Below are 16,721 nucleotides of genomic sequence, written 5' to 3'. Positions count from 1 at the left end.
TAATAATAACAACCAAACAACAGCAATAACGTCTCCTCTTAGCTTCTTGTACACGTTTAACAACTAACTTTGTGTGCAGACAATTGCAGTAGGAAATTCCTCTCCCCCCACACCACCACCCACCTGCCTCCTGAGCATTTCTACCTGCCCCAAACAAAACCTGATGACAGAAGAAATAACAGATGCCCTCAGGAGCATCTGAATTTACAGAATCAATAATCTCCCAACTCCAGACCCTCACAAACACACACTGGACGTTTCATACTCTTAATTAGGGACCTGCATTTCTAAACAGAGATAGCTTTTTATCCACCAACAGAAATGATCTGTTCCACTGATAGAAAACAGAGGCCGGAGGGAAAAAAACGTATTTACCACAAAGTTTATGGGTGGCCTTGGAATAAGGGTTAATTGAGCTTAGAGGTAAATGTTCACTGAGGTGAATTAGCGGGATGCACAGCTATCAGCAGGGCTCTGGGTCCGCTCCTATTTAGCTTCTGAAATGTATTTGCTCTATGATTAATATCCAGTTTGTGCTGGTGACTGTAAGAATGACCTCGCCTGCAGTTTTTATCATGAAGTGTGGTTTCATCCTCTATTCATCCATAGATGAGGCTCTGACAACAGTTGCTGCATCACAACAGGAGTTTAAATGATGGGGCACATGCTTTTATTTTTCTTCTCTCTAAGAGTATTGTGACACGCAAGGGGAGTTGCATAAAGGCAGTTAAAACTGGGAATTAAGAGGAACAGGGAATTTATGTCTCATCTTAGAGGAAGTACTGAAAATATCTGGAATTTAATTTAATTTTCCTTTTTTTTTCTCTTGGGTAAAACCTAATTCCAGGCTAAATAAATAAATGAGCCACAGATTAACCCACAGTTTATGGGTCTGATCCTGCAACCCGTTAAATGCTTTCGCCAAACGACTGATTTTTCAGAATATCAACACAAATCAGTTCTAAGCACTCAAAACCATAACTTATGGAAGTTGTGATTCTACAAACCACTCAAGTAAGTGCTTAAAAACCCCACCGAAGAAGTTGCAGGATAAGAAACTTGATTTTCTAAGATGGCTGGGCAATGTGCTGTGAAAAGCTCCCAAGAGCTGGGCAGTGGATACAGAACTGGGGCTGCACATTTCACATGAGCCTTGGGTCTGGTGTGGACTCCCCTGTGCAGGGCAGGGCTCACCCAGCCTCACACCCAGCAGCAGCACAGCCAGAACAGCAATGCCAACACCTCGGCCTCAGGACTCAGCACGAATTCTGGGATTTTTTCCAAATTAAAAGAAAAAGCCAAATATTTTTTGAGGGGTTGAGCTGGCCTGTTTAGTTGAGTTGATGGGGATTGTTTAGGTTTTGGGTTGGTTTTGTTTTCCCCTAAATAATATCCTCATCTCTGAGAAGCGGGAATCAGGTTGCTCACTACTCTGAGCATTCTGAAAGGGTAAATCTTAAAAATTGTCTGCCCGGGCAGTGGTGCCATTCCAGGCTGGTCTGTGGGGCATTGCTGGGGCAGCATCCAGCACAGGCAGCCGAAAGCAACTGAAGTTTATGAAACCAGCCTGGATGGGGAAAAGTCCTCAGGACCAGCCCAAAGGGTCAGTCATGGACACTTCAGGGAAAGGGAATTGTGGCAGAGCTTTTATATGTTTTACTGGAGAATTAAATCTTCACTCCTAAGCTAAACAATGTGTTTGCTGCTTATCTCGGTGAAGTGATGATCTTCCTGCCTTCCTTTTGCGTATCGAGCCGGCCCCGTCTCCCATTCTCTGCTGACAATGAGCAGCTGCTGGGCAGGAAACAGGGCAGCAGAGGTTTCCCTCTCGAGCAGATAACTCAGGCAGCTTTGTGCTTTGACACAGGCACGAGGATGTGATGCCCTGCTCCCCCTTCCCAGCCCTCTCCTCCGCCGCTCCTCGATATTTGGGGGATTTAGAATATGCAAGCCTTAAAGATTACAGCACCCTGCCAAAAATGGCAACCTCCTCCCGGTCCTTCGTGACATCTGCACCGGGTGAAATCACTGAACCAAAAATACACGCGCCGTGCAATCCCTCCAGGTTGGGGGAAGGGAAGGAAGGTTGCATTTCTTTCTTTATTCCAATAGTGAAATTAAAGGTCTTGGCTGTGATTTTCTGCCGAACGTTTTGGATGCACGGTTCCCATTAATGGGAAATGAAAATGTAAATTACCTGGGATAATATTCCACCTACAATCAATACTTAAGCCAGTGTTTCTCTTTTATCCTTGCTGATGCCTCAGCTAGCAAAGTTACATTTCATGGAGTCCTCTGTGTTTCTCTTTCCTTAATGATTTCCAAAGCTCTCAGTTGTTGATCAGTGCCTGAAAAAATGACTGCATGGAAAAAGGAGGCAATCCAGAATAATGAGAGACCTGTTACAAAAAAAATCTGCTCTGTGTTTTACTTACAACATTTCCATAAAATAATGATTTAGTTATCTCTGTATGATTGCAAGAAATGTATTTTCATTCATTCTCTTAAACCCTTTCAAATCACAGAGGAAGTTTTGGGAGTTTCTTTGCTTATTTAGGTTATTTTTTTGTTTTACTTTAGGAGCTACCTCCTACTTTCCAAAAATTAATAAAACAGTCAGAGTCCTTAGTATCTCCCTGCAAGCCAGTAAAATTCGACCTCCAAAGAGAGGACTGTCATGTGTGTTTGGCAAATAAAAAATTCCCCAAGAAAAATGCAATGTTACAAATTCACTTAAAATTATGTTAAATTGAATATATATGTTCAGGCTAAACATTAATATATAAATAAAAAATACATGTATTATTCTTCTTGAAAAAGATATCTGCACTCTCTCTAAATACATATATTTCAAGAAGACTAACAACTTTATTGTCAACTTTTCTGATGTGCTACTCTGATTTTTTTTATTCCTAGGAAATTTTGGGCTGTCTTTAAGCTCTAATTTTTTTTTTTTTTTCTTTTTTTCCCCAAAATTGCAGATTTTCATTTTGAGCCAGCCATGAAGAAGCTGCTGTGGGTGGCTTTGGCCATACATTTCTCCCTGCCCAAACTAGTGCAGCCCCTCAGCTTCAGCACTCTCTGTGCTCTTGAGCAGCTCAGGTGCACAGGGATGCACAGACTGGATCAGGAGGAAAACCAGACATCCAAGAATATTGCACAGGGCCTTTCAAACCTTGGCAGCTCCACAACTGGGGAGGAGTTTGCTCAGACCTCAACGCCAAAGCAGTGACTGCTCTGCTCCCCCAGGGATGCACAAACATATTTTGACCTCCCAAGCGAGATATATGTTTTACCGTGAGCCCCCAAATTATTGCACCTCTATTCCTTCACCCCTTCCTCCACCCCACGGTGTCACTTGCAGAGGCACAAGAACAGTGTGTGAAAGCCAAAGGCAATAAACACCATGTGCGGGGCTGAGGTGTGACACATGGATGGGATTGTTGTATCTGAATGTGGGCTCTAATTTTTTTTTTTTTTTTTTTTTTTTTAATAAAACAGTGAAAAAAAAATTGTATCTGCCTTTCCCATTTCAATTTCAATGGCTTTCCACCATCAGCTTCCCTTATGAAGTTATGGAGCCCAGCTAAGTCACTATGATTATTTTAAAAACAATAGGCATGTCCATAAAGGAGACTGCATCTGGTTAAGTGCACTGTAGTTTAAAAATAGTTGTACTGATGCAATTTCTGGGTGAGGATGGAGGCAACTTTGCGAATGGAAGCCCAAAATGTGTACTATAAATCAGCCCCAAAAGTTTGTCAAAACAAAACACCACTGCATAGTTTGCACACTCCAAAACATACTTAATTTAACTGACCAGTCCTCCATGATCCAACAAAGAATTTTATATTTGCTAAATGTTAACCCTGTGCTTTACTGCTTTGCTGAACGCCCACCTAATAGAAGAGCAGGTGGGTGCAATTTCCAAATTTCTAGTTTACTTTACCACCCACCCTGGTCCTGTTTCCTCATTTTCATTTTCCATCAGTACCTTAACAAAACAGTAAATCCCTCATAATAAATCTCCCTAGAGTCTGAATATAGGACCAGAAAAAATCCTGTATGGTGTAAGAGCATCCAGTGCACAGGGCTGAGCCTTGATGCTCCAACATCCACTGGTCATGCTGGCAAGGCTGGTGATATACAGAAAATATTCTAGAAGAAACACAGAGTTCAATCTCAATCTAAATTCTCACGGCCAAACTAAATACTAGTATCAACTATATTTTTATGGCATCTTTCATTATCACAAGGGAAAAAAAAACAGAACTCCACATTCCTCAAATTAACCCCCCCACTCAAGCGCAACAATCAGAAATTCACCTGAGATGGATTCTACAGGAAACAAAGAATTTATTTTCCTGATAAAAATAAGATCCAACCAATATTAATTTTTAGCTGGGGTCTCTTTGTTCAGTAGAATTGAGAAAGTCTGCCCACAACAGAGAGCTCGCAGTAATCGTCCTTCAGAAACAAGAACAACCCGTGCAGAAACACAAAGCAGTTCTGCCAGGGACAGGGAGTGCCTGTAATCCAGTTTCTTCAAGGGAAATTCAAGTACCCTAAGAGTTCTTATTCCTCATCTGACTTCTCTCACAAATCACAGGCTCTCTAATGCAATTTTCTGGAGTCTGAGAATCATAAAGTCAAAAATGAACAAGTCTAGTGGAAAATCTGTGACGCTAATCTTGGCCTACGTTGTACTTTTAACAGGCACTGAATTTGTGCACCGGATTATCCAGATGGCCATACAGGAATCATCCTGATAGGATTAAACCTTTGTGCTGAACTCTGCTCCATCTGTTCTGGGAGGTTTGCCTATCGCTATCGGAATATGAATGCTCAGCCTACGTCCAACCCCACGACTGAGAGCACCCGTTTACCACACACAAACGTGTACATGTGCACACACAGCTCCCCGAGTGCTTCATTAGTAATGTGAGATGAAGTTACCCCCAAGTTTACCACCAAAGAAACATATTGGTTTTATTACTCGTTTGAAGAACAAAGTGCGCTATATCTAAATTCAAACAAAAGAGCGTTTTTGTTGTTGTTCTGGGACTTGTTCAATTCATTAAACCATAATACTGCCATAAATTTATAGATGAAGGCATGACTAAACATAAAGCAGCAAGGCTCTTCATCTTTGAAATCTATTAGTGTATGAGGGTGTCTGACACAGTCGCACTTTGAAGATGTCATGGTTAAACATTTCAGATTAAAAAACAGCCAGCAACAAAACACATGCGTGCACACAGCACTGGAGCTCTTTGCAGCTCGATCTAGTCACAGCCCAAGAACAAAAAAGTAATAATCACTCCCAGTAAAAGAAAGGCTTATTCCCAGTAATGTTTCTTTCTGCTTTTATTATCTATTAATGACAGTCTCCTGCATTCATTGCTGCAGCCTGCCAGATGCAGCAAAGATCCATATTCATCATGTGTAAAAATTGTGCTCGCGCTGCCAGTGACAGGTTACGTGGAGCTGCCAACGGAGGGACCGAGGTCCGATGCACGGCCTCGGGTTTCCAGGCCCTGGGCCAAGGGGAAAGGTAGGGAATCTGGCTCTTCTCAGGAAAAGCACCCCAGTGATCAGAGGGTTTAACTAAATTTCTCTTCTGGCCAGAAATACCCTAAAAACTAATGAATATGTGGGATAGAAAGGGTGGATATGCAAATTAATTAATATTATTGTTACATTATCATTATATAATAATAGTAATAATAATATTTTTATTATTTTTATTAGATTCAGCGGTGCAATATAATCCTCAGCTCCTGTTTGTGATGGCAGTGGGACAGAGATGGAGGCAACATAACCTGCACTGCATTTCAAGCAGCAGCCGCGGCTGCTTTGCACAGACTGAGACCCCCTTGTCTCTGCCACGCTGTGTCTCTCAGACTGTTCCTTCCTCTGTTCTTTGTGCTGCTCCGAGTGCAGGGTCAGGCACCCCCTCCCAGCCATTTAGGCTTTACTTGCAAAAACATAAGCATAAAATTATATTTATAGTTCATAGTACCTGTCCAGCAACGACACCACATAAAACCAGCACGCTGAAAATCTGTGTGAATACTTTGGACTCGAGCCTACAAATGCTTAGAGAAGTTGTTCTTTCAATGTCTCTGATAAAGTCATGCTAGGTTTTTATTTATTTATTTAGGGCCGCATTCAGACCACCTACCTCAGGCATTGCAGCCTGTCAAACGTCAGACTCCAGCTCCGGCTGGGTGAGTCAGACTGCCTAAATTAGGATCGTCTTTCCACTATACAATAAGCAGAAATGGGAAGACACCTCTGCAACCCTGGAGACCCAGGGAGTTCCGTGCTGGCTCAGGAAAGTACCAAGGGATCTCAGCAAGACGATATCATAGGTAGGGAGCAGCCAGAAGCAACCTCTTAAAAAATATTTGGCAGCTGATATTGAGCAGGCACCTGACTCTGGGCTTTCCTGCAGGCACCTCTGCTCAGGCTCAGGGCTGAAGGACGAGGCAGCACTCACCGTCACCTTCAGGGTCACAATCCCAGGAAAAGAGTAACTTTCCCCAAAGGGCCCCTAATCACAGTAGCTTTACCTTTCAGTGTCTCAGACAGTCACACATGATCAGAAATATTTCTTTCTGCCCCTCTTCTTCTCCTCAAAGGGCCCAGGGAGTTGAGCGATGCTCTCACCTGAACATCCTGCGGGAAAGTGCCGTGACCTCAAACCCAACCCATGAACTAATGCTGCGGCTGGAAAGAGGAGCAGTGCTGTGGTCAGGCAGGATTTGCTCCGAGCGCTGGCCTTCCCTGTGGGCATGGATCAGGTAACACCAAACCTATGAATTCCATATGCAAGCCCGGGTTTTCAGGGAACAGCAACACGAGCTGTCTGTTCAGCCTCCAGCAGCAGGGGAGAGATCCAGCACTCTGCTGCCATTTCACAACTCAGAAGGGACCTCTGTGGGAAAAGCACTTTGCTTTTTCATGGGATAGATACAGAACCTCTGAGAAAGCTGCTGCAAAACCATAATGATACGGTATTAACCAAACATAATTAATTCTGAACTTCCTTAAGTTCCCAGTGCTAAGAGGCACTTCAAGGGCAGTAGAACAAACAGCACACAGGTTCCTGCAGCACCTGGGATCAGAATTTTGGAAGCATCCACCAATCCAGTGGTTCCAGTAGGCAACCAATGGATTTTCAAAGTACTTCACAAACAGACAGAAATTCTGTAGCCAGAGTTTCAAGAATCCCACTAAACGCCTACCTGCAGCTTTAGGCACCTTGGTGCTTTACAAGTTTGGCTTTAGGTCCAAGAATTTCCCCAAAAAAATTTACTTTGGGATACCTATACTCTTGAATGACCATTTTTGTCATAAAAAATGGATCAGAAGTTCAGAAAATTCTAAGTATCCTATGAAGGGCAGTAACTCATTAACTGTTTCACTGTGGCCATTGCACCTTAATTTGCACATCTAAATGTTTGAATTACTTTTGAGAAATAACCTTAAACTTCTAAACTTCAGACAAGTTCCTCATGAAACTTTATTCTTGATAATTTTAATAAACTTCCTAAGCCCATTGGCTTTGCTCAGTGAGGTCATAAACCAGCACTGCTTATATTACAGTCACTTTCACGCTAAGGATTTGCTTTGTCACAAAGAGAACTATAAATTCGTGGAATGAAGGTGGAAAGCAGAAAGGACTAATTGTGACACACAAAGCTTTCTGGTTATACTCAGCAAACAGTTTGGGATAAGATTTTAAAAACCACTTTATGAAGTTATACTACTGGCTTTAATGAAAGCACACTTTTTGTAATGCCATACACTCCCAAAAATCTTGTACTCTGGATTTGGGCCAAACACAAAGCCTTTCTTCATTCCAATATTAATTATTAGTAGCTTATTTTTTATTCTTTACTACTAAACATTAATAACTTTCAAATAGCAAACCAGATTAGAATAACCACTCCAAACATCCCACTCTATGGGCTCCATTTTCTGCATCAGTATCCTGGTTTATGCTATTAACTCATTTCCTTGGATGGGGAGGAGCCTTGTCAAATTCTCATTTTCCTGGGGAAACATTTGGCAGACAGAGACTTGAATGCTCACTCCAATCCTCTCTCAGTTCAGTGACAAGATGAGTTCATTATTTGTGAAGTATTCTAAACTGAATATTCTAAATGACAGTTTTGTGGAAATTTTTCACCTAACAAAACCTTTAATTCTGAGATTGTTATCACTGAGTTGATTCCCAGCTTTTGACGTTTCATGGGAGCAAAGACCTTTTATAATCACTGATTGCTTTGGGGTATTTAAATACTGGGGTGCTCAACATGAAACATTTGGAAGTGTCCAGATACCTGCAAACTGCTGTAAGCAATATTCTTTGAAAATCATGACATTTTATAACCTCCAGAGGAATTCCCAAAAAATCACTAATTCTTGGCCTTCAACTTCCAAACCACAATTCACGAAACTGTTTTCCTTCAAAATCTGCCCAAACCAGTAGGGGAACAGAGTGAAAAAAAAAAAAGGTATCTTTTCCCACTTTGGCTTTGTACAATCGAGGTGTTTCCCACTCCCAATTTTCCCTTCTCAATTAAACGTGACCCTAAGTTCCTGACAAGTGACTGTCAGGCAGAAATCCCTTCTAAGTGTGGTATTCAAATCTGCCTTCGCAGAAGATATTTCCATGGACATTATGTAACAGCAATCCTTTCATCAATGACTAGAATACCTCAAATGGTATCTCCTAAGCCTCCTGCAGAAGTGTTAGCACAAATGTGTTATACAATAATGTTTAAAAAAACAAAAAGACCTCACAAACTCAAACATCCAACTTCATGCAATAGCTACACTCTAATATCAGAACTGAAATTCTGGAATCTCCTCACTTAAACCAGCCATTAAAAATCCTTTTTCATTGTTTAAATCTTGTTTTCATTTAGCCTCAGACTAAAAATAAATTTTGAAAGATCAGAATTGATGCAGCCAGATATTCCAAGCTTTTGAGTACCTCTCCATAATGGATGATTTATGGCCCAGACAAACAGAAACAAAAGATTTTCTGCTTTTCGTTTGGCATGACTGGCTGTGAGAAGGGCAGCTCCACCTACCCACCCACCCAGTTCTTGTGCAATCCTCAGTAATATCCAAGGAGGAATAAGGGATCTGGGCCTGCACACAGCGACTCTGCTCTGGTGAAGATTAAAAAAAAAAAAAAGACGTCAGCAAAATTCAGTGGGGCACAATTTAGTTAACTCAGTTTTGGTTGCCTAAATTGGAGCTGTACAAATCCTAGCGCTGCCATGTTTTGCTGATCTGATGGATCCCAAGATTTCTCTCCTGAAGAAAGCATGTTGATCATCCAGCCTTGGAACCCTGCACAGCTCCCATCAGAGAACCTCATCCAGCAATTCCTGTGTGAGGAATTACTCAAACCTTAACTTCTCCCTGACCTGCCATACATTTTTTGGGAAAACACCATGTCCTTACTCAACATTTGCAAAACAGAACCTGCCACAGTACTGGAAGCTTACTTCAGTGCTTCCCAGAGTTAAAATCTTGTTGAGATCATCATGAGCCTTTAGCTACCAATTCTCTCAAGTAAAGCATCTTAACTGTCTGGTCATGGTTTGTGTCTTTGGAGGGACAGGTGCTCCAACTCCACCCAAGCTCACATTCTGAACTAATCCAGCCCTGGTGTTCTCACTCGTATTAGAAGTTCCGTCTGATTGTGAGAAAAAAACTTTGTCTTGAGGGTAACAGAGCACTGGACCAGGCTGCCCAGAGAGGTTGTGGAGTCTCATTCTCTGGAGATATTCAAAACCCGACTGGATGGGATCGTGTGCAACCTGCTCCAGACAAACCTATTTTAGCAGGGGGTTGGACTGGATGATCTCTAGAGGTCCCTTCCAGCCCCAACCATTCCCTCATTTTGTGAAATAGAATAAGTCCACAGGGTAGCGAAAAGGTTAACATTATACACTCAGTGAGGTCAGGCTCCAAGAACACATAACAAGCCATTATGTTAAAAATTGCCTGAATTTATGAGTCACTGCATTTATGAAGGAACCGATATGAAAAAGACAACTTGGCAAAAATAAAGAAAATTATTTCCAGCTTGAAGTTTTGCAATTCTTCAGTATATCAAGGCTCACTTACTGTTATTACTATCCATGTTGTGCAATGTTCTGAAAGTCACATTTTTTCCCCTGTGTATGCATAGAGATGTCCAACAACCCAAGGTATTCTTCCCTCATAGAAAATAAATTAGAAAGCAGACATAACTCAGAATAACATACAAGATCCCCTCAAGTAGAGTGGTAGAATCCTAATATTTTTTTTCAATATTTCCCTTCTAAATAATAAATCAAGCCCACTCTATATGGAATGATATGATGCAGAAAAATCTTGTGTGTTTATATTTTTCATATAATCACAAAAATGTTCTTAAGCTCAGCACTAAACTATAACAGGTGCTTCCACCCATGGATGAAACAAGTCAAACTTTAACGTTTCTTTGTCTAAACCTGGCCAGTATTTTAATGCAACAGTCCCTAGCTTTGATGAACAACCTGAACCTATACCAAGTAAGGGTAAAATGTATCAAGTTTTGAAGATTAACCCATCTCAACTTGCTAAAATTTTTGCTTCAGTCAGTATTCTTAGAGTGACAATTTCATCAACTAGAACAGAGAGAGGCACCACCAAGGAAATGAGGGATAAAATGGTTAAAATGGAGCTGATAGGGTCATCCTCTTCGCTTTACACACTGCCCCAAATTTAGTGGTTGAAGTTGTGCCAGAGCCACTTAGGGCACAAGAAGAAGGTCACTCAGTCAGATTTCTGAGCATCTTTCAGGAATCACCCACCACGTGCAAATGAATTCATGGTATTCAATGTCTGTCCTCAACAATTCTGTTACAGGTGGACTAGAAATGAAAACTAAGGGCAGTCAATCTCAAAGCTTTATTTTAAAGATTAGCAATTCCAACAATTATCCTCTCAAAATAGTTTATAAGGTGGGGGGAGATTTTTCCTCTTTTTAATAGTCCAAGCAGAAATTACCTAATTCACTAAGGCACAGCCTAGCAATCATTTCTGCTTTCAAATCTGAGGGCTCAGTGGAATATCTGTGATTGTGCAGTAACTGATCTCTGAGATGGCCCAGGATGCGCAGGATTGGCAAGAAAATCTCTTTAAATGCCCCACTGCTGCCAAGAGGATCTACGTGTCACATCCAGCTGAGGCACAGCCACTACTGCTTTTTATTTCTTGTAGGAGGTTTTGCACCTGCCGGCAAATGGTTGGAGTCACTCATTGCTGTCATGAGCTAGAACAACACTGTAAAAGCTTGGCTGTCTCAGGTACCACAATAGCAATCAAATAACTCAGCCATGCTCTATCCTTCCCAGTTTAGGGCAACCAGGCGTAATGGTTTTGCTACATAATTACTTACTTTAGATATAAACACACAGAGATTTATGTATATTTCATATTAAAATAACAGCAGGACGTTGCTTTGGAAGTCATGGTCATCTCCACTTCCACTTGCAAGCTCTGACATCACATCTTGTCATTTGTGTCTATTTCTACCCTGCACTTTTTCATCTGCTGCTGCTGTTGAGCTGACTCAGAACCAAATCATCAGCAAACCTCACCATCACCAGCACCTTCAGTGCTCTCCTATGGAGGAGGAAGGAAAAGGAAAAAGGAAATAAAACTGTCCCTTTAAAAACCCAAGCATTTAAGCTGCTTGTCAGTCGTCTTCCTGACAAGGCCACTTGAATGTATTCAGGAATATTTGCATAAATGCTCGCAGTGAGTTCACCGTGGCAGCTAGTGCTAATGGTACATAAAGTAATTTAGTCACTTCTCTTAGGCATCCTGTCAGGGTGATAAGCACCCCCTCTTTGCCTTGTTGCATATTAGATCATTAGATAATAAAGTGTTAGAGCATGCAAACTGACAGGGTCTCAGGGACTATCATTTTTCGAGGGCATTGCATTCTGCCAGTGAGGAAAAATAATAGAGAAACTGATGCGGCAATTGGCTTTACGTTCCTGTAAAGACATTCAAAAGATTTGGAGAGGAAAAAGAATTTCTACTTTGCAATGATATAAGAGTTTTAACTGGAAACTTTGCAGTGGATTTATTGCTGGGAAACTCGAAAGGAGTTTTTGCAAGCCCTGCCAGAATCCCCCCCTTCCATAAGTTCATCACTTAAATTTCATTGGGAAGATTTTGCTTTTAAAATTGACACCCTGGGATGAACTACAAGCTCAAATATATCCTACTGGTTGGGGGCCTGTTGGCTCTTGACTATACATCTTACTATATATATATATATATAATTTGGTAAGGTCAACCACACCGGCTTTCTGGTTTACCATAAATATAAAACCAGTGAGGATCCGACTATTTGTGAATGAAAAAGTGGTAATTATTGAAAACCACAGATTACTGTGGCTTACCCTATTTATACCACACAGAGATGGATGAAATAATAATTGACCTCTGCCAGCTATTACTTTTAATATATTTATTAGAAAGATGAGCTGCTTAGCCCACCGGCTTCAAGGGGGCAGCATGTGGATACAAAACCAGGATCTGGGGTCCTGGTTATATTCAGAGAAAAAGGAGCTACAAAAATGAACCCTCGCTTTACCAAGTGAAAAGTCTGACATGCAAGATATAAATAAAGATGAGTTGGATGTCCCAAAAATAATCCAGGCTACCTGCTAATGAGACGGTGAAACCCAAATGTGGAGACACCAGGCTCCTGAGTGGCTTGGGAGGTGCTGCTTTCCTTCCAGCTTTTTGGCCCTCAAAGTGTCTTTTAGGTGTCAAATAAACTGTAACTCCGTGTTTCAGAGGAGCAAACACAAGTTTGTAAGGAAAAATAAGCTGGATATTGTCTAGGTAAGCTCACCAACCAGCACACCTTGCTACATTCTGTCTCCCCTTTCCCCAGCCTTCACAGTCAGGCATTCATCTCTACTGCCATCAGATATTTGTGTTAAGCAGTTAAACGTCTGGAAAAGTCCACAGGAATACATTTGGTCAAGAGTATATTATAGTCAGATCCCAGATTTTACAAACCTGTGATGAGCAGTTGCTCATCAGAGCAATGAACCAGAGACAGACCATGACTACGTTCACTTCCCATCTCCCTGCTTATGGACACAGCCCAGGTCAATCTGTCCTGCCCCTGAGGGAGGCAGAAAAGCTGGGAAGAGGAGAGGCAAACAAACGGCCTCTGATATTATCCAAAATAAAAATTCCAAAAACTGGACAAAAATAATACATTTTGTGACTCAAACTGAAAGCAAAAATTAATTTCAGTGGAGGAAACTGTCATCTGTTCCAATGGGTCTTGTCCAAAATTCAATAGCATTAAATCTTTTCCTTTCTTTTTTATTTCTTTAGTCTAGATACCTAACAACATCATAACAACAGTTACTCGATTTAATTTTTTTTTTCCTGTTCCTTGGACTCACATGTTCAGAGAATTCTTGGAGAGCTGGACTGAAGGATTCAGGCTAAAAAGAAAGGCTCCACCAAGCCTTTGGGAAGAGAGCAGTTTTGTAGTGTGAAGATTGCTATGAAAAAGTAAGAATTTACTAGCAGTGGCTTTATGAGGCTGCTTGAGAGGTGTCTGAGAAAGCAGATTAGAAAAATCACCTTTCCCACAAAATGTACACATGGAGATATTTTGCAGATGTTGACTTCTAATATCACCACAGTAACTCAGGTGTGTGCAGCTACATAAGAAGAGAATTATCTTTTTTTTTGGTTGCTTTTTGCCAACAGAATCCCTCAAGTTGTAGGAGTGGGAACGACAGCTGTGGTAAAATAAGACACCACCGTGCATGAGAATGAGGGCATTTATGTAAGAGAAATTAACTACTGCCTCAACCAAAAACATGCACTGAGAAAACTGCAACGGGGAAGAAAGAAAAAAAAATATGGCAACTACTTTAGTAGGAGTATAAGAAAAAAAAAAATGGGATTTTTTTTTAAGACTAGACTTAATGGAAAGATTACAAAGTTGAACAGAAAGAAGTTTCCCTTTGTAATGCCTTCTGCTAATTAATAAAGACAGAGTTCATACATTCCTTATAAATTTCAGTAAAAATTATGACAGTGGTTTGTTTATTAAATTAGGTTGTTGGCAGGATGAAAAAAAAAAATCTATAACATGAATTATGGCTGAAAATGGCTCGTAGCCTACATAAAAAGTTAGAACTAAATAAATACAGATGTATGTTATGTTTATATAATGAGAAACGCTGCTGAGCTAAGAATTTTAGGTTAGTAAGTGTGAACTACAGACCCGATTCTGCAAACACTTATCAATACCCTCAGCCTCTCTGACACAAGAAGCCTCATTGATCCCAACAGGACCATATGTGAGTATAATCTTAAATATATGCATAAGTGCTTGTGGGACTGATGCCTGAAAGCATAAACAGAATAGAAAAGTATTTCCACAGGAATCCACTGAGCAGTATAAACCCACACATTTTCCCATTTCTCAGCATTAATAATTTCTTTTAACATATCTAGTTAACATTTTTCTGAGTGGCATTTGCTTTCCCAGAGAAAAATTTATCTGGTTTCTTCAAATTCTTTGGAAAAATCTATTTAATTATTCATCAGATCCTTGGCAAATATTTGTGGAACAAACCAACATAAAGGACTGGTGCCTTCTACACCCAGCTACTTCAATGGGAGCTGAGGGTACACATCTCTTAGAGGGAGCAAGCACCTATTGAATTTAGGATTACAAACAGCTTTGAAGACAAAGAGCTATTCTACCAAGCTGGAACAGGGAGAGGGGAGTGAAATGCCCTCTGTTTTTGTTTTGTTTTTCAGCAGTAGTCATCAACTTTGAGGACAAAGAGCAAAACAAAACATTAATCAAATCCAGACTTTTCAAAGTACATTTGCACTCAACAACTCTCATTTTAAGCACCTACAGTCACCAGCAGATGTTCCCTTCCAGGACCAGCTGACCTTACAGACGAGATTACTGTCCCCAGGCTGCTTCCAGCCACGTGCCCCCATGCCACCCTTGCTGAAGTTTACTGTGCTTTCAGAAAAGCCAAATTGCCTTGCACCATTTCTCCCTCAATCATTTCAGCAACAAGCCAGAGTTGCAAAGAGTGATTATTTAAATGGTTTAATTCAAGTGAACTTCATTGGCCTGGAGGAGACCAGGGAGCAAGCACACAACTGTCCTAGCTGGCATGTTCATGGTGAAGATAGCCTGGAGCAGGGAGGGGACACAAACAGCTGTGGGAAAAGCAAAGTCCTCAGCTGGCACAGCTGGAGCCAGAGAAGAACATTCCTCCATGGCTGGAGTAAGCAGATGGATTTCCAAAAGGGCTCTGCTTTCATTTAGGGCAATTCAAAGGAACAGATGAATCAACACCCTATAGATAGAAGAAATGCAATCCAAAATTTGGGTGCTGAGCACTTCAGAATATACGCAACATCCTTTAGATACACAGTCAAAAATCAGGGCAGTCTGGAAAAAAAATCAGACTCCAATTTTGGGTGCTGAATAAATGCAAGCAACATTTAAAAAAAAAAAAATCACCCCACTTCACTGACACACAGGACAACCTCTGCACCCATGTTTGCTCACGTGTTTGTCATTTCACTACATTTAGAGCTGACCTACTTGAAAAATTCCCCCTTTGGTCTGGAGGCCATTCCTTTTCAAACGTCTGGCCCCAGAGACAATAAACGCTTACAGGACAATTTTGAAACCAGCAGGCAGAGACACAAACCAAACAAATCCACATTTAAAGTAGCAATGCCAACCAATGAAAATGATTTGCCTACCATGTTCCAGATAAGAAGGCGTACCTTCCGAGGGATCGAGTCTTCGAGCTCTCCGCCCGTGCTTGGAATTATTGTGCACAAACATATTGTCTGACACTGCCAACACGTGGCCATCAACATTGACTGTCGTAGACACCACGACCTGCAAGCACAAGAGCAAGATGGAGGAGAATTTGGATAAATCCACGTGTTTTTTAAAAAGCGCAGAGTGTCATAAACTTGGTTAAACAAATAACAGCTGGGAGCTGTAGAAAATTGCGAAGCTATTTCACATAATAACTGGTGCTTATGCTCTACAAATCTAACAAGAGACGCTATTGATGAGTGGGTCTTTGGCATCGAAAGCTTTTGATGCAGTTTTAAGTCAAATTGCAGAGTTTGTAGCTGCATGGCAGACAGCACACTGTTAACCATCATTTTAACAAGAGGATCTTTATTAAGTATTTTTTCCCCCCATATACAAGGGCAGCTGTGTTTCACCCTAAATTATCCTTCAGCTTCCACGCTGAAGTAGATAGAGATGTTGACATTGCAAATGAGAATCGATTCGGAATAAAGGAAAACAAAAGTGTATTTTGTGAAGTTGTAACAAGAGTTGTTGCCTGCCTTGTCCCCACCCTTTTCTGCTGCTCTCCCCTCAGCATGGTCACTGCAGTTTCTTGGACTTGCCCAAATTTCTCTCGAGCTCTGTCTTAAGGAGAAAGTATAGGCATGTTTGTGTACACACACACACACGCTTGACAGTGGGGTCTTGATCTGGAGAACACAAGCCTATTCATCCAGTGTTAGAATTATTTGTATTTCTCAACTTATCTCAATGTCAACACCTGGGACTGGATTTGAGGCAAGGTGAGGGAGGCACAGCAGGACTGCAC

At 41.1% G+C, this 16,721-nt stretch overlaps 1 protein-coding gene across 4 annotated transcripts in view; it reads right to left on the bottom strand.

Annotated features, from left to right (window-relative positions):
- Positions 1-16,721, bottom strand: part of EBF1 (EBF transcription factor 1) — a 266,747-nt gene that overhangs the window by 72,544 nt on the left and 177,482 nt on the right. For 3 of the 4 annotated variants that reach the window (XM_040078263.2, XM_040078260.2, XM_040078261.2), the window contains exon 8: positions 15,847-15,988. In XM_040078263.2, the coding sequence (XP_039934197.1) occupies positions 15,847-15,988 (142 nt within the window). The remainder of the gene's footprint in view (positions 1-15,846; positions 15,989-16,721) is intronic. The other variant, XM_040078262.2, reaches the window with a different exon arrangement.

This window comes from Hirundo rustica, chromosome 14 (assembly GCF_015227805.2).
Source record: "Hirundo rustica isolate bHirRus1 chromosome 14, bHirRus1.pri.v3, whole genome shotgun sequence".
Taxonomy (NCBI): domain Eukaryota; kingdom Metazoa; phylum Chordata; class Aves; order Passeriformes; family Hirundinidae; genus Hirundo; species Hirundo rustica.
The sequence above is the reverse complement of the archived record's forward strand: the minus strand, read 5'-3'. Positions and strand labels throughout refer to the sequence as shown.